At 42.1% G+C, this 23,655-nt stretch overlaps 3 protein-coding genes across 6 annotated transcripts; 2 read left to right on the top strand and 1 right to left on the bottom strand.

The window, feature by feature from the left end:
- Positions 1-977: 977 nt before the first annotated feature.
- chrac1 (chromatin accessibility complex subunit 1) lies at positions 978-4,484 on the top strand. Its single transcript, XM_085791601.1, has 3 exons — positions 978-1,205; positions 1,468-1,594; positions 3,434-4,484. The coding sequence occupies exons 1-3, from the start codon at positions 1,047-1,049 to the stop codon at positions 3,511-3,513; spliced, it is 366 nt and encodes a 121-aa protein (XP_085647727.1). The 5' UTR covers positions 978-1,046; the 3' UTR covers positions 3,514-4,484.
- LOC146978728 (uncharacterized) lies at positions 4,485-8,421 on the bottom strand. The gene is made up of 3 exons (XM_085791600.1): positions 8,217-8,421; positions 6,886-7,438; positions 4,485-4,972 (listed from the first exon to the last, which is right to left on the bottom strand). Exons 2-3 carry the CDS (start codon positions 7,425-7,427, stop codon positions 4,831-4,833), a joined length of 684 nt encoding a protein of 227 aa, XP_085647726.1. The 5' UTR covers positions 7,428-7,438; positions 8,217-8,421; the 3' UTR covers positions 4,485-4,830.
- A 2,706-nt stretch (positions 8,422-11,127) lies between these two features.
- pip4p2 (phosphatidylinositol-4,5-bisphosphate 4-phosphatase 2) lies at positions 11,128-23,529 on the top strand. 4 transcript variants are annotated; one of them, XM_085791597.1, is made up of 8 exons: positions 11,128-11,447; positions 16,225-16,349; positions 17,311-17,417; positions 17,567-17,690; positions 18,401-18,475; positions 19,157-19,209; positions 21,312-21,402; positions 21,959-23,529. In XM_085791597.1, exons 1-8 carry the CDS (start codon positions 11,132-11,134, stop codon positions 22,100-22,102), a joined length of 1,035 nt encoding a protein of 344 aa, XP_085647723.1. In that variant the 5' UTR covers positions 11,128-11,131; the 3' UTR covers positions 22,103-23,529. The 4 variants fall into 4 exon arrangements, with proteins under 4 accessions (XP_085647723.1, XP_085647724.1, XP_085647722.1 ...); XM_085791596.1 differs by having other exon boundaries at positions 11,131-11,447; positions 16,201-16,349; XM_085791598.1 differs by lacking the exon at positions 18,401-18,475 and having other exon boundaries at positions 11,130-11,447.
- Positions 23,530-23,655: the final 126 nt, after the last annotated feature.

Here is a 23,655-nt window from a genome sequence, read left to right as displayed (position 1 = left end):
ACATGTATGACAGTCATTCTTTTCTTTTCTTTTTTAAACACCAACACAAACACAACTCATGATGAGGTCATCACCTGAACCACATCTGGTTTTATAGGAAGATTATAAAAACCACTGCTGGGATTAAACATTGACATTATCCCACAAAAACTGATTTATAAACTCTTCCTGAGTTAAAATATTATATTATAAATATGAACATGTTTTCTTTGCATTATTATTATTATTCAAGGTCTGAAAAGACTTGATATTTTTTGTTATTTAGACTAGTTTAGTCATTTTCAGCCAATAAAAGCTCTAAATGACAATATTTTTATTTCAATTTTGGGAGAAATGTTGTCGGTAGTTGATAGAATAAAACAACATTTTTTACATTTAATTTTACTCAAACACATACCTATAAATAGTAAAACCAGAGAAACTGATTAGTATTTTGGGAGTGGTCTCTTCATTTTTTCCAGAGCTGTATATGTGTATGTATATATGTATTATTGTTATTAGTAGTGTTGTTATCATTAGCATTAGGTGATAGCTACAAGTTTAATTCCTCCTGGCCAGTAGGTGTAGAACTCACACTGCCTGCTCTCGCTCCAACCTCCCGTTGTACTGGTTGCCAGTTACACATGACATCAATGTTCTAATGCTGTTGCCACAGAGATCATTCCATGCCGATGTTGCCAACGTAACCAGATGTATTTATATATTTCGGACCCGCCAAAATTTATTAAACAATTATTTATATACTATTTTTTTTTAAAATCAGTAAAATTAATACTTTTATTCTGCACCCCTCTAGACATTCTGTGGATGCATTATTAAAAAAAAAAAAAATTAATCCTTTTGATGAAAAAGTTGTAGCTATAATAACGTTATGATGATTGAAGACACCTAGTAGCCTATGTGGTATCTGGTTTCCAGGTGGAGTGTCCCCGGTCCAGCAGGGGGCAGTAAACTCAGACCGCAGCTCTTCAAAAACGCAACAGAGGAATAATCGCGTCACAGTTCAAAACAAGACGTGAAGTTCCGTGTGGCGCCGCCGTGTCCCGATGAAGATGTCTCAAAGCAGCCCGGACAAAGAGGACCAGACGTCCAGCAGCAAGAAGACCATCTCGCTGCCGATCTCCCGGGTCAGGCTGATCATGAAGAGCTCGCCGGACGTCTCCAGCATCAACCAGGACGCGCTCTTCCTCACCACCAAGGCCACGGTGAGTTCACTTATCGGGCTAAAAGCTGCTGCTCGCCTCGCTGAGCCGAGCCGTGCTAACTCACCAGCTCCTCCACCTGCTGCTGCTGCTGCTGTTAGCACGGGGTTAGCACGGGGTTAGCACGGGTAGCTTCTCGGGGAACTGTAAATGAATGCAGCTGCTCCAGTGTTTTTTTCTTTTTCTTTCTCTGTCTATAATTAAAGCCACATAGTGTAAGTTTCTCTTCCTCTGAGACATGTTGTTGCTGTTCTTGTTGTTGCAGGAGCTGTTTGTCCAACACTTGGCTCTGACCTCGTTCAACAACGGGTCCGGGAAGGAAAGCAACTCCTTGTCCTACAGCGACCTGGCCAGCACCGCCGAGGAGACCGACACTTTCCACTTTCTAACAGGTGAGACACCCAGGGGGGGACTGACCCTTTACCTCCGAGACAACACTGGCACCTACAGTACAGGTCAAACGTTTAGACACACTCAATTTATTTCCTTTATTTTCATGACTATTTACATTGTAGATTCTCACTGAAATTCCACTAATGAACCCTGACAAGGCACACTGACACCTGTGAAGTGAAAACCATTTCAGGTCAGGTTCACCTCTTGAAGCTCATCAAGAGAATGCCAAGAGTGTGCAAAGCAGTAATCGGAGCAAAGGGTGGCTACTTTGAAGAAACTAGAATTGGTGGGGGCAGAGATAGAGGAGGAGGAGGAGGAGGAGGAAGGAGAGGAAGAAGAAAGAGAAGACAAAGAAGAAAAGACGTGTTTTCAGTTATTTCACACTTTTTTGTTAATTCCACATGCGTTCATTCATAGTTTTGGTGCCTTCAGTGAGAATAAAGGAAACGCATTGAATGAGAAGGTGTGTCCAAACCTTTGGCCTGTACTGTAGATCCTCTGTATTATCATCATCATTGTTTATTGTCAGACTCAAGATCCATAATAAAAACATACAACACTCAATACATAAGAACAAATCACTCAATCAGTTAATCTGTCAATCTGTCAATTTATCAATATCAACAACATATCCTAGACATAAGAGATTTTAAGAATAATAAAAAATATTCAAAACGAATTTAACGAATTTATTAGTTACAAAGCTGGAGCCAATGCAGACCAGTCAGCCTGCTGTGCATTATATTGACAGGTGTTTCCAATGGGCCGGCCTGATATAAGCCTAGATAATGAGTTCAACTGTATACTTTTTTTTTAATGGGTGGTGGGAGTTGATCATCTCATCTGGTTCAGAGGACCAGATAGATAGTGATTTATGATGACCACAGTGCAGGCGGCCTCTGTAACAACCTCGCACCCACCAGTTATAACACGTCCCTGGTTTACAAAGCACTACAGTACATGGCCTTGCACCTCAGTACATGACAGATATGCTCATCACTTACACACCAGCAATATGTATGTATGTGCCCCACAAAAATAATGCCTGATACAGTTAGACATGCCACAACAGATTAAAAACAGCATCTTTTTTTGACTGTGCATTTTAATTCTCTCTGACTTAACTGTAACATGGTCGTCCTTGACACGCTGGGAGATGATATCCTTGATATCCTTGATATCCTTGATATCCTTCAACAGGCTCCAGACACACATGCGATGTGGCACAGTGCAACAAACAGCTCCTCAAATCTCAGTCAAGTAGCAGCTCACTAACACATCCACACCCATTTTTTTTTTCACAAGCCAGAAATCTATTTCCAGTTAATCTTCCGCTGTTGAGAGGACAGACCAACTCTTTAGACATTTGGTCAAAATCGATGGTCAAGAGTTTGAAGCAGCCGTCAGCGTATTAGTTTTATTCAAAAATAGGTTGGAAAGGTGTTTGATACAGATTTACCTATACCTCATAAATCAATGTAACAGGACAATTGATTGATGATTGATTGATTGAATGAATGAGTGACTGTTTGTTTTAGATGCGATTATATGTTGATTGACCGTCATTATTTAAAGCTCTGCTGTCACCACCTGAAGGTCCCAGAGGCTCAGATTTAGTGTTGCTTCCTGTGCAGGGACTAAGATAGTTTTCAACATCTGTCTCATCAACCAGACAGCATCATCATCATCATCATCACCCTCAGTGGAAATGTGGCTTAATAATTCATGACAGATGTTGTGCTTTCTCACAAAAACAAGGATATATCGTTGAATGTCTTCACCAAGCGGACAAGCAGTTAACACAGTGTAATATTCTCCTTTTTTCAATGTGACAGACATCCTGCCTAAGAAGATCTTGGCTCGAGAATACCTCAAGTCCTTGGAGCAGATGCAAGGAGAGGACACCGACTTTTAGAAAGGACACTGGCTGCATTTCACGTCAGGACAGATCAAGTGTCCATGTTCTGCCGTTCTTCGAAAATTGAGGGAGTAGCAGAAGAGACACCCCCGAACTTTCTCAGTGCTTTTCCATAGATTGAGGTAATATGCAACACAGTGCTAATGTGAAATCAAGTGAAAGTTAACTGATCAAGTTTAAACACACCTTGTTTCTATGATAAATAATTAGTGCCAGCAAGTTAAATTCGTATTAATGGCCAAAGCAAAGTAGCCTTATGAATCGTAATGCAATCACCCCTTAAGCTCTCTGCAGAATTGATTACCTCTACAAAGACAATATTTTTGTGTTGGCAGAAGAACTGTTGTTGCTCATAAATTATGCACTCATAACATTTTGCAGACGGCCTGTACTCCTAAAGTACCTTTAAAGGTATTCGGGTCGCAATGTCTTTATAAATTCAGTATGTTTTTGCATGCATAATTATTAGGAGGGATGAATTGGTTTTCCTCAACAGCTTGCAGGCTCCCCTCATGTAAAAAGACCAAGAACTCATTCCAGACAGCTGGAGCACAGATGTGTCAGCTCCTGAGTTATTACTGCCTTTAAAATATGATTGGGTCAACACACTATTTTACAGATGCTGTGAAGCACTGGTTTTCCAAGTGTTGTTACTGTTTCTAAGTTATACATAATGCTGTTTTGTTTTTTTGATTTTTGTCATGTTTGAATTGTGAGTTGATTATCATAAATACTTGAAAGTTGTCTGAACTAAACGACAGAACAAAATACCTCTGTTTTCCAGTTAAACTACAAAGCAGCCGAACATGCTGTATCTCTTCCAAATGCAAATTCACACTCTGCCTAACAGACGTGAATATTTAAAGCGTGTATAGCAGCTGACCAACTTTCAAAGCATCTTCCTCATATATTTGCAAATAATTTGCTGTTTAGATTTGATATTAAAATAAAGCAAGTTAAACAAGTCATTTGTTTTGGGTTTATTTTTTATTACAAGTGTCCTGCTGTTTTACTAGAAGCTATTAATGTCTCCACATGGCAAACTGTCAATATGAAACTAGATTTAACTGCTACATGTTCATCAAAGCTCCCACATATTGTGAGGTTTATTTATCTTCAAAGTCCAGGTTACATGTTTTACTTTTTGCAGGTATGCTAGTGACATAATGTGCTTATCAAGTGTGTTATGTCGTCATACTACAGACTTGCATAACTCTGAGCACGCATGCATTTACTACACTGTTGTACAATACATGAATATATAAATACAGTTCACATAAAGGAAGAGGAGGAGTTAGCGTGTCCACGCCGTTGTCACTGTCGGATGAGTTTGTTGAGTCGATGCTGTATGTTAAGCAGAGTGTCCTCTAGTGTAGAAAACTGCCTCTCCAGATGGTTTGCCATGTCGTCCCTGATGCCGATGGTGTCTCCCGCGTTAGCAAGACGCTCCTTCATGCTGAAAGGGACGACAGCCGCAGGTCAAATGTCACAGACTCACACCATGCTATACATTAAAGGCCCCATGGCATGAAAAATGTGATTTTGGTTTCATTTTTTCATGCTTGGGGAGGTCTCTGGGCCACGTATATACTGCCCCATGCATAAAACTGGTCATAAACGGAGAAACACACACCGCCCATTTGTAGGAACATTCTCTTTAAGACGAGCAGATAGCACTTCCTCCTTTCTGTGATGTCACACACAAGGTAACTCCGCCCACCGTGACCAGTTTTTTTTTTTTTCAATTTTTATGAATGCAGCTTAGGCTTCAGTTACTTGCCTGTGATTGACCCGACCACATGCCACTCAAAAACAGTCAGCCAATCAGAGTAGAGGTTCTCATTCTCTCTTCTGATTGGCCAAATGACCTGTGCCTGCTAGAGCTTAGCCTGGGGCCGTTGACTCATGTCGACTTGCTTGAAGTAACTCGGTGCATGTTTGAGTAGCCATCTGACCTTTCCTTCAAAAAAATTGCACCAAGCTAATAAACAGCGAACTTAAAACTCCATTTAACAGGACAGATAATTTACCGCAAAACCGAGCGATTAAATTAAAATCTTCAGATTCATTCTTTTAGACTAAAATGATATGAAAATACAGTGTTGAATTCGACCGAATTGTCCTTTAAGACGGATAGCACTTTCCTTTCTGTCGTGACAGTTTTTTTTTTTTCAATTTTATGAATGCAGCTTAGGCTTCAGTTACTTGCCTGTGATTGACCCGACCAATGCCACTCAAAAACAGTCAGGTAACTGAGTAGAGGTTCTCATTCTCTCTTCTGATTGGCCAAATGACCTGTGCCTGCTAGAGCTCCAGAAAGAGGCAACAGAAAGGGGCAGTATAAACGATATTAAGCAGATCACAGGTACTCAAAACCAATGATACATCTTGTTAGGGATATCAGCAGGTAAATAAACCCAGAGAAAAGTGCACAGCATGGGGCCTTTAAGATTGAGAACAATTAAAAAAAAAAAAAACCCAAACTGTTCAAAAATAACACATTTATCAGCTCACAGCTAACAGAGAGACAGCACTGAGTGTTAATGGTCTAAGACAGTGTTGGTGCCAGAGCCTTTCTCAGCCAGATGTCCTGACTGACGACTGCTGGAAAACACTGGAAATGACTCAGCTGCTTGTCTGGACGCTGTTTCCGCTCTGTCTTCCTTGGCATTCAAACAGTGTTGTGTTTTAGTCAGACAAGTAACACTGATCCAGGGGACGTGATGAGTGATGACCTCACTAATAATAATAATTCAGGATTAGCCCTGCAGTTGGTCTTGGATCAGTATTTACTGGAAATATTAATTGCTTCTGTACAGTGAGGCCTGAAGCTGTGTCGGTGACTGATCATCTGCAAAACGTAGGAAACCTTGATAAATATACCTGCTCTGACGTCGTTAGGGAAGCGATCGGGGACATAATCACAGACAGTACACTCCCTTCCTCAGTTTCTATACCACAGTTTTTCAAACACGGTGCTTGCAGAGCTCTCGGGAGGAGCTATTTGAGGGAAACGTCTCAGAGGATCGCATAACGGCCAAACATTGAACATATTCAGATATAGCATCGTCATGCTTCTGCAATCTTTTTTGCAATCTGGGTGTGGGCAAAATACTGCATTGCAGAGCTACTGTCTCCCTGAGTCACTTGTTTTGTCTCTGTAACAGCTTTATTTGGCAGACTGACCTTTTTCATTGCACTTGCCATAAATATTATTTTCTTATATTGATGTGGAAGTTAGTAGACTTTGCTCCATGTCATGGGAAGCCTCTGTTTTCAAGATTTCTCTCCTTACTGTCAGTAATCACACTTCAGGGCCTTAAATTAATTGATGTGTATGTGGTACATGGATTTTTGTTTGTCTCTTACCGTGTGTAGACCCCCTGGTCCGTCGCCTCTTTCCTCTTCTCCTCCAGTGACACAAACACCTTCTCCATGGTCTGCATAGTTTCCACCACACTCAGGTGGTCTGAGCGGATCCCCAGGACCTCCTCTCTGGCTTGGTGGTCGTAGGAGAGCCCTCCATCCTCCACCCCGCTGGAGGTGGACACGGCCTGCAGGGCAGCCCTGTTCTGCAGAACCAGCAGACGGGACTTGTCAAACTCCTCAGGTCCAGCTATGTTTTCCCAACAGATTTCAGAAGACGGCGGTAGCCAGAAACGCTGGGTGCAGTTAACCGGTTTTCCAGGGGTCTCTGCTACGAAGGGGCTGTCGGCGGGGAAGCTGTTGAGCAGGTGCAGGAGAGATGATCCAGAGCCCCACTCCCAGTCCCCAAGGTCTGGTTCCCCTGATACTGGCTCAGGGGGAAAGGTAGAAGCTGCTGGTCCTGCACCGTCTGCGGGGAAGCAGACCTCCAACATGAGGCAGCAGGACAGGCAGAGCACGGCCCTGCTCACTGCCCCCTGGAGCATCTCTAAACTGGCTGAAACATCAAGTATAAAGCTTGATTAGACTCACAGATTTATAGTGGAACACACACTGTGGCTGGAAAAGACTCATTGGCGACATGACAAAGTTTATCCACAGAGCAGTTTTTCCAGTGTGGACTTTTTTTTCTGCCACAAAGCTGCTGTTTTAGTCACACATCAGGTCTCCTCTAACCAGAAAGAAAACAGATGACAACATTTCATCCTATGCTTACATGTAAAATATTTAAAAAAATAATCAAATAGGTACATGCAGTTTCTGGACAAACTGTACAGTGCACATTGAAGAGGGATGAGGAAATTTCTACTGGCTATTTATAAGTAAGGAATAACAGTGAGACTTATCACTGGTATAAATCTGAGTCAGTACAGGAAAACATGTTTTTACCTTCAAAATAAAAGTATAAATTATGTTAAGTTTAATAGGCTACATATGGCTAAACCAGTGATCGTATATTGCACATTCCTCCAAGATTAACATTATGTTTTTCTGGACATTCATTTGTAGCTACAGCTCCCAAAAATCTTAAAGAGTAAACTGATTTCATTGCTTATTTTGTTACCGGAAGTTTTACTTTCTTTCTTTTCTTTTTTCTTCTTCTTTTTTTGGCATGCAACAGTCACTGTTAGAAAATAACGGAGCAGAACAATTAACCCGCAATTTCTAATCCCCACAGCAACGAGAAACTAACAAAAACATATACTGTATTTCCCACTGATCCTACGGCCACTTCACTTTAGTCTGGTGTCTGTGGTGTCTGTAAAGGAGTTTACCTTGCAGGGAAACGCCAGCGACGAGGCGGTGTGTGAGCTGCTGCGACGCTCCTCTGGTGCCTGAAGTCGTCGGAAAAAATGAGTCGTGGGCTGCAGCCTGTTACATGCGATCTGAATCACTATTTACTGGCCCGGTAACACCAGAGTCAGGAGCAGAGATTTCCCCCATGAGTCTGTGGAGGAAATGAGGGAAATTTAATTTGATTGCTGGTGAGACTGTGTCCGCCGGTATTTTTGTAACCTATAGCCTTGTTGAAATTTGAATAGAAGTTTCAGTATCAATGCTGGATTGCACTACTGTCTGTTTTCTTTTTCTTTATCTGTGAAAGTGATAGTCTGCAGCCTGCAGTGTGTGTGTGTATGTGAGTGTGAATGGAGAGGCTGGTTGTAGGTGTGATGCTCCTGGAATTTATGAGCCATTTTACAATGTCCTAAACAGGCCTGAATTTGGCCCAATTTTAAACCAAAACTCTCCAAACCCCCTGCTGTCACACCTGTGGATTAAAACTCTGTGGCATAAACACATTTATGCATAAACACAATATTATAGGCCCATCTCTGTTTTAGGAACAAAAAGCCGTATAAAAGTACTTACATTCTGTCCAAAAGCTGAGGAACTTGTGATTAAATCACATCATTGGCATCTCTCTCTCTCTCTCTCTCTCTCTCTCTCTCTCTCTCTCTCTCTCTCTCTCTCTCTCTGTCTCTCTCTGTCTCTCTCTCTCTCTAGAGAGTCTTCTGAATGTCCTGGGAATTAATTTACACAGCCTGTGGTTTACACACTGACATAAGCAACAAAGAATGGAAGACATATTTTGGCACAAACAAGTGAGGGTGTTGTAAGTGTCTGGAAGGACACTTACAACAAAAGGGTTTCTCCTAAAAAAGGGTGGAACTCTTAAAATGTTTGATCAGATCACGAAAGTCCTGTTCACACAGATACTTAACTGCTGGTGGCAACCAGATGTTGCCCTGGTAATGATTATCAAACCATTTAAGGAACAAAGGCTGAACAGTGTTGCTCTGATTGTCCAGAGATTTGTGGAAATTGTGTGATGTGTGCTGTGAAAAATATTGAGAGGAAAAGCCAGAAAAATAGACACAAACACAGTAAGAAAAAAATAAAAGAAAAACATATACTATAGACAGGAAAATTCTTTTGTGATGAAGCAGAATCACAATGTTTAGTAAAAAAAGACAACAAATCAGTCAAAACAGAAAAAGCAGCTTTCTGGAGAACAGGCAACATGGCTGTAATCCCAAAAATCAATCACAACCAGTCAACTCTGACACCGCTGCTCATCTCTCAGCAGTAACTACATACGGCCAGAGAGTCATGGGGATAAAAAGGTTTAAACTTTATGTTTCCACATGTCAGATGAAACTTGTGTAGATCTGTTCAGTCCCTCATTTTCAGGGAAGGTGACTTGGTCAACAACATTCAGCTGTTTGGTCATGCTTGTCTGAAAAGCTGCAGCCCCCGCTGAGGACACTGAAGTCATGGCCTTGGTATTTTTCTTTTTCCATCTGTGTAATTTTGGGGTTATTTAACAAACTTGGGGGGATTTTACATTTGACAATTGAAAACGAACACTCAGTGGGTATTTTGTAAGGAGTTCCCTGTACTTTTAGACTCATGGTGCTTTGTTTAAATCTGTTTTTGGTCTGTAGATTAATAAGTAAGCAAACATTTCAACGTTTTTCTTGAACGTCTGAGGTTCATGCCAGGCAGAACAGAGATGGATTCAAAACAGCTTGTAGACTCACGTGTTGGAGAGTAAAGTTTACAGAAGGCATAACTACAAAATGTCATAATGCCAATTTTGAAATCCCCCCCCCAAAATCCTGTTTTCAGTTTGTCTGTAGGCTATGTCTGTTGTCTGTATGATTCAGACCAACCATTTCTGTCACTGAATCCGATTAAAGTTTAAACGTTCAAAGTTTTTCTCCTGAGCCAGAGATAACAAAGACACTTCTAATTACAACATATAAACTAAAAGATTTATTAAGTAATGGTCAAAATAAAGTATAAAAGCATAAAAAACTTACAGTCATACTTTGATAACAAACCCAGTGTGCAGCAACACAAAGCCAATAGAATAAAAATACCACTGTTAAGGTCTAGGCCATAAATTAAATATTTATGGACCTCGCAGGCCTGGACTCAGTGATCCGACAGAGACATCTAGTGGCAAAGCCTGGACATTGTTGCTTGACTGCATTTTAGCTTTGAGGTCAACCCAACCACTTCATTACTGTAAAGTTTAATCTGCCTAGTTGGCATCTACATTCAGTTAAATATGTCATTCATGAGTCCAAAATGCAAATAATTCAGATAATTTTATTTATAGAATTAATGAATGGGCATGCTCAAGTTGTTATTGGGGTTTTATGAGATTTCTTTTTAATATTTAATGTTGAAATTAAATAATTCAAATTATGTCAAAGACACTCAAACCTCAAAACGATATAAAACCACATAGTAGGCTAATGAAAAATACTCTCAAAGAAATACAAGTGGGCCAAAATGAGCTGACAACACACATACACAGTAGCCTAGCCTGTTTTTGTTTCTCTTCAAGCTGCTTGGTGTCTCTTCTTGTCTTAGGGTTGGGGTAAGTGTTGAACATAAATAAATAAATAAATAAATAAATAAATAAATAAATAAATAAATAACAACTGTAAACTGTCCTATAAATACAGCCCAAATAGTGGAATGAAAAACTGGAGATTATAGGGCATAAATGGCAGATCAAAGTTAGGCTATGAGGGCACCTGTGTCTTATAGTCTGTCCACGTCGAGGCTGCAGCAACAAACCAGTTTAATATATTTCCCCCCCCCCCCCCCAAAAAAAAAAAAAATTCCATCACACAGTCAGTGATCAGTATCCAGCTCCATGTGTGCAGCACTGCCCATGCCCGGGGCCATGTCAGTGAGGGGCGGGGAGCTCCGCGGAGCCCCTCCTCCTCCAGGCTGCCGTCACTGGGGCTGCTGGACCGGAGCAGCTCGGCATCAACAACCAGCCGCTGGTTGCTCCTCCGTGCTGAGTGAAGACTCGGTGCAGCAGCCAGGAGCCCTCCACCGCCGCGTCTCTGCCCCTGCGTTTCTCCCGGTTTGCAACGACATGGCCTCCGACGGCATGGACGAGCGATCTCCGCTGCTGTCGGGCCCTAACTCTGGGAATGTGACCCCCACCGCTCCCCCGTACCTGCAGGAAGCAAGTCCCCGAGGTAAACACACGGCATGTTAGAGCTGCCCGGGCTGCCAGTCTGCATGCAGAATCTGTTTTTTTTTCTTTTTTTTTTTTCCTCAGGGGCGTATCGAGTTCGTGCAAGTGCGTAAATAAAACTGCAGCGAGGCAAAGCAAAGCAGAACAGAGCAGGGAAAGGGAAAGCAAGGAAAGGCAAGGCAAAGCAAAGCAAAGCAAAGCAGAGCAGGGCAAGGCAAGGCAAGGGCATCGGTGGGGAATCAGTCGGCAGCTGAGAAAAAAGGTGGAGCTTTCCCTGTGAGAACTGGAGCAGTGGGTTAGAGAAGAGGGGCCTACAATAACACCAACCTCTCCTCACTGCAGAAATGCTTACATCACGACTCACCGGGGCCTGTAGTGCTCTGACTCTTCACCACTGAAAGATAATAATAATAATCAGGCCTCGCTGGGTGTTTGCTGTTATTTGTTGGCCTGTTGATTGACTGATGGACGGAAGAAGAGGAGGAGGAGATGGGGGGTGACCCACTGCTGATGAAGGCAGGCAGGCAGGCTGAGCAAAGCCTTTTGTCCCAGCTGCAAATCAACAAAATGCTCCAGATGTGCCCTTTTGTGGATGGGGCCACCCCTGAATCAATAGCACGACATGGTTTAAATGTCATAATGATCCATGTGTTTGATTATTGATGCACCTGCTCATGTGCATGATTACAGCACTGTAAACAACACATATTTAGTCTTGATCCAGTAAAGGCAGCTTGAATATTGTTGCGTTATAAAGAAACACATGTACATTTATTGCCAGGAATCATTTTTTTGCTTAGTAAACAGCTGAATGTAGGTTACAGGACCATAATACACGCAGGGCCGAATGACCCAGGCAATTACAGCTCATAAATCCTCCCTAACCACTCAGTCTGGAAGCTGCTGTCAGTGCTCTGAATCCAGTCTGATCAAACTCTGAATTTTTGATGCCGGGGACGACGTTCATGATCACACAATTGCTGTTTATTGCTGCTCAGAAAAGTATAGATCCGATTCTCATATCAGAGGATCGCATTTTGCTTCATGTTTTGTTTTAGCAGCAGAGCAGATTTCATGTTCTGTTCATCACATAGATGTAAAATCTGTAGGGAGTCTAGCTCTGTCCACTCTGGGCCTGTTTTTCCTCTGATGATACCTTTTTTGTTTTGGGCTTACACAAATATTCTGCTGGCAAATGAATGGATTCATTGACTGCATGTGTAATGCTCTTTTAGGAGCATTTCAGGACAGACCGCTAATATAAAGCAAACAAAGGTGAAAATGAACATTATTGTTATTGTTCAGGGCTAATCTCACAGAATTCATACTTCACCAGCAGATTAACCATAAAGACTTAGGCTAACCACTGGACTGTAGTAAACCTGTAAAAGGACAGTAAACGCTTGAATGAATGTCAGTATGTTTCACGGCCTAGTTTCTCCCTCCCTCTCTGTCTCTCTGCAGTCTGGATTATGGCTAATTCCAGTTTCTCTGGGTTTGTTGGGCGACAATCCTCGATCAGCCAGTTTGTAAAGTGGATTAATTTGAGCCAAAGATGCCAAACCTGAGATTTTATTTCCCTAGAATACAATGAATATGATGCTGCTTTTACAAAACTGGGTGAATGTGAGCTTTGTTAAAAACCAACTTAAAGCTGCTGTTTGTGAAAATGACTGCAAATCTGGCACAACAGTGAAGAGTAGTGACTCCCTTCCTGTTGTTCATGAACAGTAACAGGTAGAGATTCATTGTGTGGTGTTGGTGAGGGGCGGAGACCAAACGACCTTGGCTGCATCATGACACTGAGCCGGGGTTTTGTCTCCACTGGACGTTTTTGTGCTTGAGTGGTAGAAAAGAAGCTGATCTCAACAAAATCCTCCGTGAGGATAAATTCATTTTTTCCTTTGTTTGAGTGAATTCACTTTCACTTTCTCTCCCAGTGCTTTATGAACAGACAAAACACAACATTTTATCCCATTTTAAACCCAGACATGGCTGCAAATGAGTTGATGAAAATGGTGGCTGAAGGCCCAGAGAGTTATTTTCAAGGGGGGGGGGGTGTGAGGGCAAACTCATTGCACAAGCAGAAGAGTGTAAACACCAGTTTCCCAATCGTCATAATTCACCATCCCCAGAGATAATTAGCATCTATTTATCGTCACATATATCTGACACTGTGATGTTGTTTTGAACCAATGTTATCCACTCTTACACTGGAGCACCACATTTGTGTCTTTTTGCTGTGTTAATAAACCTTTTCTGAAGGTGTGGTTTTAAATTTGTGGTCAGGTTTGGGACAGTGAGACGGCACATTTACAGACACTGACAGAAAGACCAACACAATGCAGTTTTTTTGGGCTTATTGACCATGATGAAACAATATAGATAGAATAACACAGAAGCTGCCGTTTGACCTGGACGAGATTCGTTTCTTTTGAAGCAGAGTGAAAGACAGAACATTTCTTTGGGCAGCTAGTGTGTGTGTGTGCATCCCTGTTTGCCACCACAGACCACAGGTCCCACAGTCATCCAGCCACTGATGGCAGCAGCGAGGCAGGCCGTGATGGCGGCTGAATGTTGTGGTGCTGCTGGCAGTTGTTGTAGTAAAGCGTCTTCTCGTCTTACCTCTGGCTCCGAGGACAGCTAGTGAAAACCTATAGCTGCTATATTCAGTTTCAGCCATGCATTAGGAGGTCTCCGGTGCACACACAGCCAAGAGAGAGGCGAGTGGTAACAGGCCTGAACACCGGTGGCTCAGATGTGCTGAGAGGGCGTTGACCAGGATTTAACTTTTTGCTGTTATATAAGGATTTAAGATTAAAGGAGAGAATACAGTCCGGACCTAATGCTACATTTTGGATTAACACAATTTAGTAGCAGATGACATGACTTCTTGTGTTATAAGCGGCAGCATGTGGTGCCTGCACACACCACCAGTGTCCAGCTCCGGTTGCCAGGTTTGCCCAAGTGTAGTCAGAGTGTCCCATCTGCCCCTGTGGTGTCAACCACTTGTTCACACGTGAATATCAGAGCCCAGGTCAGTTGCCTGTTGACTCGTCCCATTATCCCATTCAGAGCGAGGTAAGAGGGAAATTGGTCGTTTGTGATCGATCACAGTCTGAGGTCGGGCTTAATGTATTAAGTATCAGATGAGACCGTATTACAGTGGATTTCTACATTTCTACAGATTTTCTCTGTTTTATTTCATCGCACAGGGGAAATATTTGGATTACTAAGAGTTGGTTGGACAAAATAAGATGCAAGTTTGTTCGCTGTGAGAGACTATAATTAGCATTTGCCAGTATTTTCTAATATTTTACAGACTGATCTATTAAGTTTTACAGGTAATTGACTAATTGTACAAAAACTGTTAATGCAATGGACATGATGGTTGTTTTGTGCAGACTTAATCTCACATTTGCACATTTTCTCCAGATGATCAGCTCAGTTTACTCAGTTTGAACTTTTCAGTTTGACTGTGGTGGCAGAAATGAAGGCACAGTGACCGTCATCGTGGCTGCGGGCTTTGTTTCGTGTGAATGTAAAGTATGCCTGAGCACTGTAGAAGTAGTAGTAAAGGCAGTGACTGGTGCAAGTCTACGGATTAAGTTTATTAAAACCCCGTAAAACACATGGAATGTAGACTAATTACAGCAGGTTAATGTGGGATTAAACAGTACAGAGTTCACTTGAACAGCTACTGTAGTTGGTTCACAGTGGTTCTTTCAGACATAAAGAGAAAATCTTTAAGTCTGGCCATTCGATCAGGTTGATTCACCTTGTTAATGGAGCGAAAACGCTACTTGCTGGTGCTGGCTGGCTAGTCTGGGCTTCTCAAACAAAATGTTCAGGAGTTTATTCGACTCATTAGCAGAGATAATGTTAATTTAGCAGCACATAAAACTGATTCAACAGCTGAACAAATTAATATCTGATATAATCTATAGATTGTATCATATTATCTGCAAATGAATCACTGATATTACAACATAACTTCATGTTGTATGTTGATACCACAGCCTCTCATTCAGACGACCGGCTCGTACTGTATGTTACATGTAAACTCTGTCTGCAGCCTGACAGTGAGTGGATTTTACGGCGTCACTTCTGTATCTAAAAGGGCCTATTGTTTCTTTCTTAAACATACAGAGTGGAGCTTGGGCCCCTGACAAAAGAGAGAAGAGTCACATGTTGAGCAATCAGAGCTGTACACAGGCTGTCATGGGTTTGCATATAGTCTTATACAGCTGAGCAGGACTAGGCTGGTAAACTGTGAATGGAGAAAGAGCACTGGTGTTGTCATGGAGCGTAACTGCACATAGGATGTTTCCAAGAGTCGATTAATGAGTCATTAAATAATATTTGTCGTGTGGTTTTGAGCTCCCATTAATTTCCTATCCTATAAGCTGTTCTGACATTGATCACCGCAGTATACATCTGTTTTTAGTATTTATTATTTAACATTATTGATCTAAAAGGCCGGATGTAAACATCAAGTGAAAAATTATGCGGTTATTCTAGGGACTAGTGGTCAGTTTAGACAAAAGCTGCACCCTGCGGCCCTGTGCCCGGCTTGGTCTGTGTACAAAACACAAAAAGTGACTTGTCCCCTATCTGAACTTTTTTTTTTTTTCTTTTCTTTGTATTTTCCCACAGGATACAGAAACCCAGACCTTTTTGTTCATGAGATTTTCTAGATGCATGCGATTAACAGCTGGCTGTGTGTTGTGTGCTTTGCCCTCCTCTTCTCAAAGCCGAACTACCTCCTCCTTACACAGCCATCGCCAGCCCCGACGCCGGCGGTGTGCCTGTCATCAACTGCCGCGTGTGTGAGTCGCTCATCAACCTGGATGGGAAGCTGCATCAGCACGTGGTCAAGTGCACGGTCTGCAATGAAGCTTCGGTAAGTGGAGGAGGCTCATTGTCGGGCCCTGATGATGACGATTTCATAATTTATGAGTGATGGTGTTGACATCACGGAGTTGTAACAGTCTGTCAAGCTCAGTTAAGACATCAAATCTCAAGACAATTTATACTCAAGCTGCTGTTCATTATCACTCGTGCATTTCCCATTGTGACGGTCACATCCAGTCTCGTTCTGTTTCATTGTGCGGCATCATGTTGCCTGATGATGAAACATGTGATTTGTCAGCAATCACGAGATAAATCATTTGCACTGGGTGGAAATTTCTTGACCACTGTTAGAGCCTGACCAGATGTTGATGCAGACATCTGCCACATCCCTGTCAGCCCGGTGACTTGAATGTGTCGCCTGTGTCTGACTGAATGCCTTCGCAGAGCTGTCGGAGGAGGGAGGAGAGCAGGCAGAATGGATGACTGTCATCACAGACATCACAGTGGGAAATAACATCTCAATCGGGTGATATTTGTGGCACCAATGCATCAGCATAGACATATTTTATATGTCAGTGTCCGTTGCATCTTTCCACAGAACACCAGGCGATATACAATATGGATACTGTGATTTACTTTACCTGACTTCTCTGATACATGAATGAAACATTTCCTGGTACAGTCTAATTCCAGACTAATCCTTGCAAAGCAGAATATCTTGTGTCATTGGTCTGGCCTGTTTCACTAGACATAAACAGCTCCAAGTGTGATATGGTCGGCTTTAGAAATGCTTCTCGAATGACTGCACGACATGACATGATATGGCCATTTGAAGCTGATAGATGAATTGCGATATACTGTATATATGAGAGATTAAATGCAGAGTTATTGATCTTTTCCCACCTAAAAAGGATTTGCTGTGTCACCCCTGCACTTCTCTTCTGTGACTTTGTTTTTTTTAATCAGACTGGCAGTTTCCAGTAAGCAGAGTTTTCCATGTTGTCTTCCAGCCCATCAAGAACCCACCAACGGGAAAGAAGTATGTGAGGTGTCCCTGTAACTGCCTGCTAATCTGTAAAGACACGTCCAGGAGGATAGGATGTCCTCGACCAAACTGGTAGGTAACAGCCAGTTTGTAAGTTTAATGTTTTTCCAAAGCAAAATTCAGACTTCAAATGGACTTTTATGAAACAAATCAATTCCTTCTATAGTTTAACACCATCAGACACTTTTATAACTCTGTGCTGGCTGTGTTGAATCCGACAGCAGACGCATTATAAACCTGAGCCCGGTGATGGTGATCCCCGAGGAGCAACCCGCCCAGCCGGCGCTGCCTATCCAACCTCAGGGGATGAGGGTGGTCTGCGGTCACTGTGGCAACACCTTCCTAGTACGTAAAAACCGTCGAGACGACCACTTTATCAAATCGCAAGAGTTTTACAGGCCGAATTTTGTTGCTGTGCTGTTGTTATGTGCATATATAGCTTGTATGAATGCTCATGAGAGCTGTATCGTATATCAACGGGTGTAGCGATGGAATACCATTGGATTCACTGAAGTATTAGAAGTTGTGTGATTGTTTAAGGTTTGTTTTCCTTCAGATGCAGAGGATAGGTTTATTCAAACCAGGTTGTGAGCACAAATTACAGTTAGTGCCATGTTTCTGTTCTGTTAACCAACCCTCTATCTGTTGAATGCAATGAAGACTATCATGTTACCGACTGTATCTGGCAGACTATGTTGTCTGCAAGCAGCTGGTGGCATGCACTCTGCAGCATGTTTCCTCTCCTTGCCTGACTCATCCAGTGTCCTAAGCACCACTTGACTGCAGTGAGGCCACGCCATGTCAAAAGAAATTAAGTTTATCCCTTACAACCTGCAGCTGTGCCAGAATTTGTCTTTCTGCTTCGCCACGCCGAGGGTACCATCAGTACTTTTGACATGCAGCGTGTTCACTTGGATCGAGTTTAATACCTCAAACTTTTAAGTTAACACCTCGCATGGTAATCAAAAGAAATGTGCAGAACCTGATGTACGGAGTCGGTGTGAAACGCTGTTGACTTCTTAACGTGTGCACATTGTTGCTTGCGGCGTCTGTAGGGCAGTGAGGACGCCAGGTCATCCCAGCCAATGTCTGGCCTCCCCAGTGATGGCTCTCCCCCAGCACAACAAGAGGTTGAGACAGCTGCTGGTCACACTTGTGGACATATTAACAACAGCCTAACACTGCTCCAGTTCAATCTGTGTCCTTTATACTGGTGGTGATGATGATGATGATGATGATGATGATGATGATGATGATGATGATGATGGTGGTGGTGATGATGAGAGCTTCAGTCAAAGAAAGACAGTTTGATCTTTAATGCACAAAAAGGGCTTCAGTTTACATCTTTATAAGCCATTAAAACTGTGTTTTCTGCTTTTTTAAACTGTCATTCCTTCACTGAGGCCGAATAACAAGTCACATATTGAACTAGTATCAATAAGACCTTCTAATTAATGGCACTGATCTGTGATGGGATAAACATTTTCATAACACTGCTTTTTTAACTTCAGAACCCCCGATGAAGCAAAAATATATTGACAACCACAACTAACACATTATACGAATGATTTAAGGCGCTAATTTAGCCACATGGCATTTCCAACCCCTTGATATATTTGCTAATACAGGAATAATATAATTGATAGATTTGCAAGTTGCAACCTGTCATCACCGATCATGACAAATCATTCCCAGTGCGTCCTCTGTTGATTGATCTTCACAGCACAGTAGGGTTGTAGCGTGTTGTTGCACATCTGTGTCCACATGTGTGCCCTCCCTAACGCTGTGCTTTTCTTTCTGCTTCTTCACAGTGGATGGAGCTTCGGTTTAACACACTAGCCAAATGTCCCCACTGCAAAAAGATGTGAGTCCTTTTAACACATGTTACACAAAGGTCATGATGGATGAAACATGCTTTTGCTTTTTACCTTCTGTGTTTTCCATTTTAACAGGAGTTTATTCTATTTTTTTCTCTTTTGCTTGAGGGTTATTTTTTCCAGGCTTTGGATAAACATTGTGCTCAACTGGATCAAAACACGTTATCAGATGAGACACCAAAACTTCACAATTTAATCTTGTAAAGAATTTTAATTATCCTACCAGTGTGTATTCAAGTTTCCTTCCTTTAGCATTTGCTTTCCATGTATTTCTGTGTGATAAGAGAGCAGGCTCAAACAAACATCAACTTACATCACAGTTTCTGATTTGAGCTGAAACATTTGCAGTGAACTGTCTAATTTCCTAAATATCCTGTAATTTTTATTGAATGTAGACTTGATGTTCACTGTGAACCTACAGTTTCATGTTGCCCAGGGATGAATTGAATCCGATAGCTGCCAATATAACATCAGATTTTCTCAAACACAGAGCATCTGTTAGCTGTGAGGGGATTTGCAGAAAATGGGCTTAAATTTGCAAAATCACCAGTGTGGTATCTTAAGCCTGCAACTACAAGTGAATCTGTTGAAGCCTTGGTGGAGATACAGGGTGGGTGACATACTGTAGAAAAGTGCTTCAAAGCCTTTTCCTTTATTGGACCGTTTACATACAGTCGGTTAGAGGAAGTGAAATGGTTTAAAGCACTTCTGCAATCACATCAACCCTCACCCGTGGAGGTTTGTGGTTTGGTAGGATTCAGCTTGTCGTGTAAATATTTGACCTTCCCCCTCTATTCGTTTTTTGTGAAAGGAGTAATATTTGAGTGTTTAGTTTATGGATAAATTCGCTGCAGTCAGATGCCGAGCTTTTGTTTTCCTTGGAAGGAGATGGGAGGGGCGGGGAGAGGAAGGGGGGTAATGGAGGCTAATCTAGATGTGTGACAGGAATTAAAGCTTGGCCTCAATTCATGTAAAGGTAATGAGGTGGCGTGGGTGGGTGGAGGGTCAAAGGGGTTGAGCAGTGGTGGGAGGGCACTGTAAAGTGTGTGTGTGTGTGTGTCTGAAAGTGATGAGCAGCGGACACTCCATCAGAATAACAAGCTGCAGCCAAAACATGTCATCACCATCTCTGTGTCTGCTTCATGTCTCTGCATCGGCTTCATTCAAATCTGGTTGTCTCTTCATTCGTCTTTAATTTAACTTAAAACCTCCTTCTCTCCTTTTATGCAGTAACAAAAGCAAAACAGTAGCAGTTGATATGCAGTGGTTATAGGGAACTGATACCTCCAAAGGAAACTCCCCAAATTACATTGGAAACGGTCAACTATAATTTCCTATTTTGCAATGTGTGATGATGTCTAGTTGTTTTAAAAGCCAGGAGAAATCCTGCAGCTTAGTATCATAAATTTACAGTCACAGATGTTGCAAAAGCAACGAGTTGGTGGAACAAAAGAGGAAAGGTGAAGGGAGGAGGAGGAGAGTGTTTAGAAGGTAAGATGGTCAGCTGATCAGGCCTCCCATAAGCCATCTGAATACCAGTGATTCCTGAAGAATGCTTGAGTCCCATCACATGAGAGGCATGTGAGGGCAGAGAGGGGGGAGGAAAGTAAAGTAATAGTGAATCAGGGAAAAGAAAAGAAAGAAAACCCGATGCCAGTCTGCTGCCTGGGGCAGTCGATTTGTAGCTGCATGTGTGAAGTATGGATGGAGCTGAGGTTGTAGCGAGCTGCACATGTGACTGCAGCCTCCGGTGCTTTCATGTGTGAGCTACACAAGAAGAGAAGGGGAAGTGGGAGATTTGTTGGCTCATGGGATGGTCAGGATGATGTGATGTGATGTGGGTTAGTGAGATCATTTGGAAAAAGGGTGGGACAAAGAAAGTATCAGGCGCATTATGATGGAAATAGAAAAGGGAGTGGTATTGTTTCAAGACTGTCAAATAAAATACAGCCACAACAGAGTTGGATGATGTTTCTCTCAGGACCGGTGCCTGAGACAAACCCAGTGTTTCATATTCATAATGCATGTTTCCACATGCTGACCATGTACTGTTGTTGTGTTTTCTCCCTCTCTTGATCTCCACCTGCAGATCCTCTGTTGGTAGTGCGCTCCCTAGGAGGCGCTGTTGTGCTTATATAACTATAGGAATGATCTGCATCTTCATTGGAGTGGGTTTAACAGTAAGTACGGCCTCCTGTGTGTCCTTATTTCACTGTTAGAAACTGGTAAGCTGACCTGAGAAACTTCATGTTTTGATATGGGCACAACAATTGAGACATGTGCACATGCTTTACAGTTGTGTAATGTTTTTCTCCATACACTAATTACATCAAGTAAATTTAGCTCTGTTAATCCACCCAACTGTTCAGTAAACAATAAGTGTATTTTGTGCAAACAACCGCATATTGTTCAGTTTTTCCACGGTATATCAAATTCCTATCAGACTTTCGCAACTTTGTATAATCATATTAGAAACATAATCACTCCATAATAATCTCACAGGATTAAACTCCTTAATATTTAAACTCAGTGCTACTGAGCTAGTTGCAATTTTCTTCTGATGGAGTCATTCATATTAAGAATTGTCTTTATGACATCAATCGTAGGTTTAGGAGGAGTTTGTTTTGCAGAGGCCCGTTCTGTATGAAATACAGTGAAATATATGGATGCTATAATTTTAAAATCTATAGTTTCAGTGTTAACCATCTTTCATCCACCTGCTCTCGCTCTCCGCAGGTTGGCACTCGGAGCTTTGCCAGTCGTTACAACGCCACCTACGTGTCCTGGGCGTTCGCCTACCTGATGGGCCTGATCTGTCTGATACGAGCCTGCTACTGGGGCGCCATCAAAGTGAGCTACCCGGAGAACAGCTTTGCCTAGGGCGGGCACGGTCCCTGCACGGCTGGAAGAACAAAACCCTACTTTTTAGTTTTTTCTCTTTTTTTCCATTTTTTTTTCATTTTGTTCAGATCTCCAACCGGTCATGTTCAGCGGAGTGGAACACCTGCAGGAGTGTGTTGAGGAGATGTTGTGTGTGTGTGTGTGTTTGAGGAGGTGTATATGCTGGAAATGTATCCCGTTGTGTTTGCGTCTGGAATGGTTTGTAACCCGCTGAACAAACCTTACTGTATGCCGATCGATCCTCCTGCTGGTCCACAGAGACTCAAATCCTGCTCCTGTTTTTGCCAAATTCCTCCAAGCTACAAAAAAACTGTGATTTCCTTCTTTTTTTTCTCTTGATGAATGCAAAAATGAGTTGGCTCCTGTGCTGATTTTGAAAATGATACGTTTAGCAAACTGGCTGGATTTGGTCTTTCTGGACCATGTGGTTGTTTTGTTTTTTCAGCAGCCTGACTGACATGATGGTTCCCACTTGATTTCTTTTGTTACTGACCAGACCAAAATGAGACAACTTCCTAAGAACAGTTTGCCCATTGCACTACGACTATATGCAATTGTATGTGTTGTTTTGCTGCTAGTTAAACTCCAGCTACAGAAAGCTGCATATCCATACTGTATTGTAACCATTTACCTTGCCTGTGTACACTGACATAGTATTGCTATATGATTTTAACTCTTGAAATGATCAGTTTTTAAAAGAAATCGCCCTTAAATACCCATGCGTGCCAACTTAGCTGCCCAGTATTAGTCAAGAAGAGCATCAGATCAACAGGAGCTTGTTTATTTGTTTGTGCCATGCAGCTTTTATCTCACTACAGCAATAACCCTTTTTCTTTTACTTATGTTGAGCTTTCCTTACGCGACCTCCCGCCTTCTTCACTGAGGTTTTTTCTGTTGCCTTTTGACCCCAGAACACGGTGACTCTGACGTTTGCATGTTGACTTGTTTTTGTTCAGTCACTGAGGTGGTGTTTTCTTTTTGTTACAGTGAAGTAGACAACACGTTATGATGTTCCTGTCTTTTGCTCCTTCTGCCTGTCTGTTAGAATGTAAACCCTCCTCTTCTTCCTCCTCCTCTTCCTCCCCTCCCTCCCTCGCTTCTCTCCGCCACTCTCTGACCTCCAGTGAACTCTGTGCTAGCTAGCATCGCTGTACGCTAACGCAGCATCCTGTCTCTTGACCTTTACCAGTGGGCACAGTTCAAACTTCTAACCTTGTTTTGAATGTGATGATGATGACGACGACGATGATAATGATGAAGCAGAAAATAATATTAAAAAAATACTCTTTGTACATAGTTCAAATTCAGTACTTGGAAAACTGTAGTGTGAGGTGGAAGGATAAGAGATGGCTCGTGGGTCTTTTTAAAGATGATAATTTATCAATAAAATGCAAAAACTGCCTGTATTGGTCTGTTTATTTCTTGGCTGTGGTAAGTTATAGATATTTTACTTTTAAAAGAGGAACACAGACATTCATATTGAAGTGTCTACTGGTATAGTTTATAAGACTTCAATGCAATAGAGCCAAAAC

Source organism: Trachurus japonicus, chromosome 11, assembly GCF_045865225.1.
Source record: "Trachurus japonicus isolate A0001 chromosome 11, Traja_1.0".
NCBI lineage: Eukaryota > Metazoa > Chordata > Actinopteri > Carangiformes > Carangidae > Trachurus > Trachurus japonicus.
The sequence above is the reverse complement of the archived record's forward strand: the minus strand, read 5'-3'. Positions and strand labels throughout refer to the sequence as shown.

Coding starts and splice junctions, on each gene's coding strand:
- chrac1 (XM_085791601.1), top strand. CDS start 1,047: ATGAAGATGTCTCAAAGCAGCCCGGACAAAGAGGACCAGACGTCCAGC. Junction 1,206..1,467: donor TCCTCACCACCAAGGCCACG/GTGAGTTCACTT, acceptor TTGTTGTTGCAG/GAGCTGTTTGTCCAACACTT. Junction 1,595..3,433: donor CACTTTCCACTTTCTAACAG/GTGAGACACCCA, acceptor TCAATGTGACAG/ACATCCTGCCTAAGAAGATC.
- LOC146978728 (XM_085791600.1), bottom strand. CDS start 7,427: ATGCTCCAGGGGGCAGTGAGCAGGGCCGTGCTCTGCCTGTCCTGCTGC. Junction 4,973..6,885: donor GACCAGGGGGTCTACACACG/GTAAGAGACAAA, acceptor CGTCCCTTTCAG/CATGAAGGAGCGTCTTGCTA.
- pip4p2 (XM_085791596.1), top strand. CDS start 11,132: ATGCCCGGGGCCATGTCAGTGAGGGGCGGGGAGCTCCGCGGAGCCCCT. Junction 17,418..17,566: donor GGATGTCCTCGACCAAACTG/GTAGGTAACAGC, acceptor TGAATCCGACAG/CAGACGCATTATAAACCTGA. Junction 21,403..21,958: donor TCATTGGAGTGGGTTTAACA/GTAAGTACGGCC, acceptor CGCTCTCCGCAG/GTTGGCACTCGGAGCTTTGC.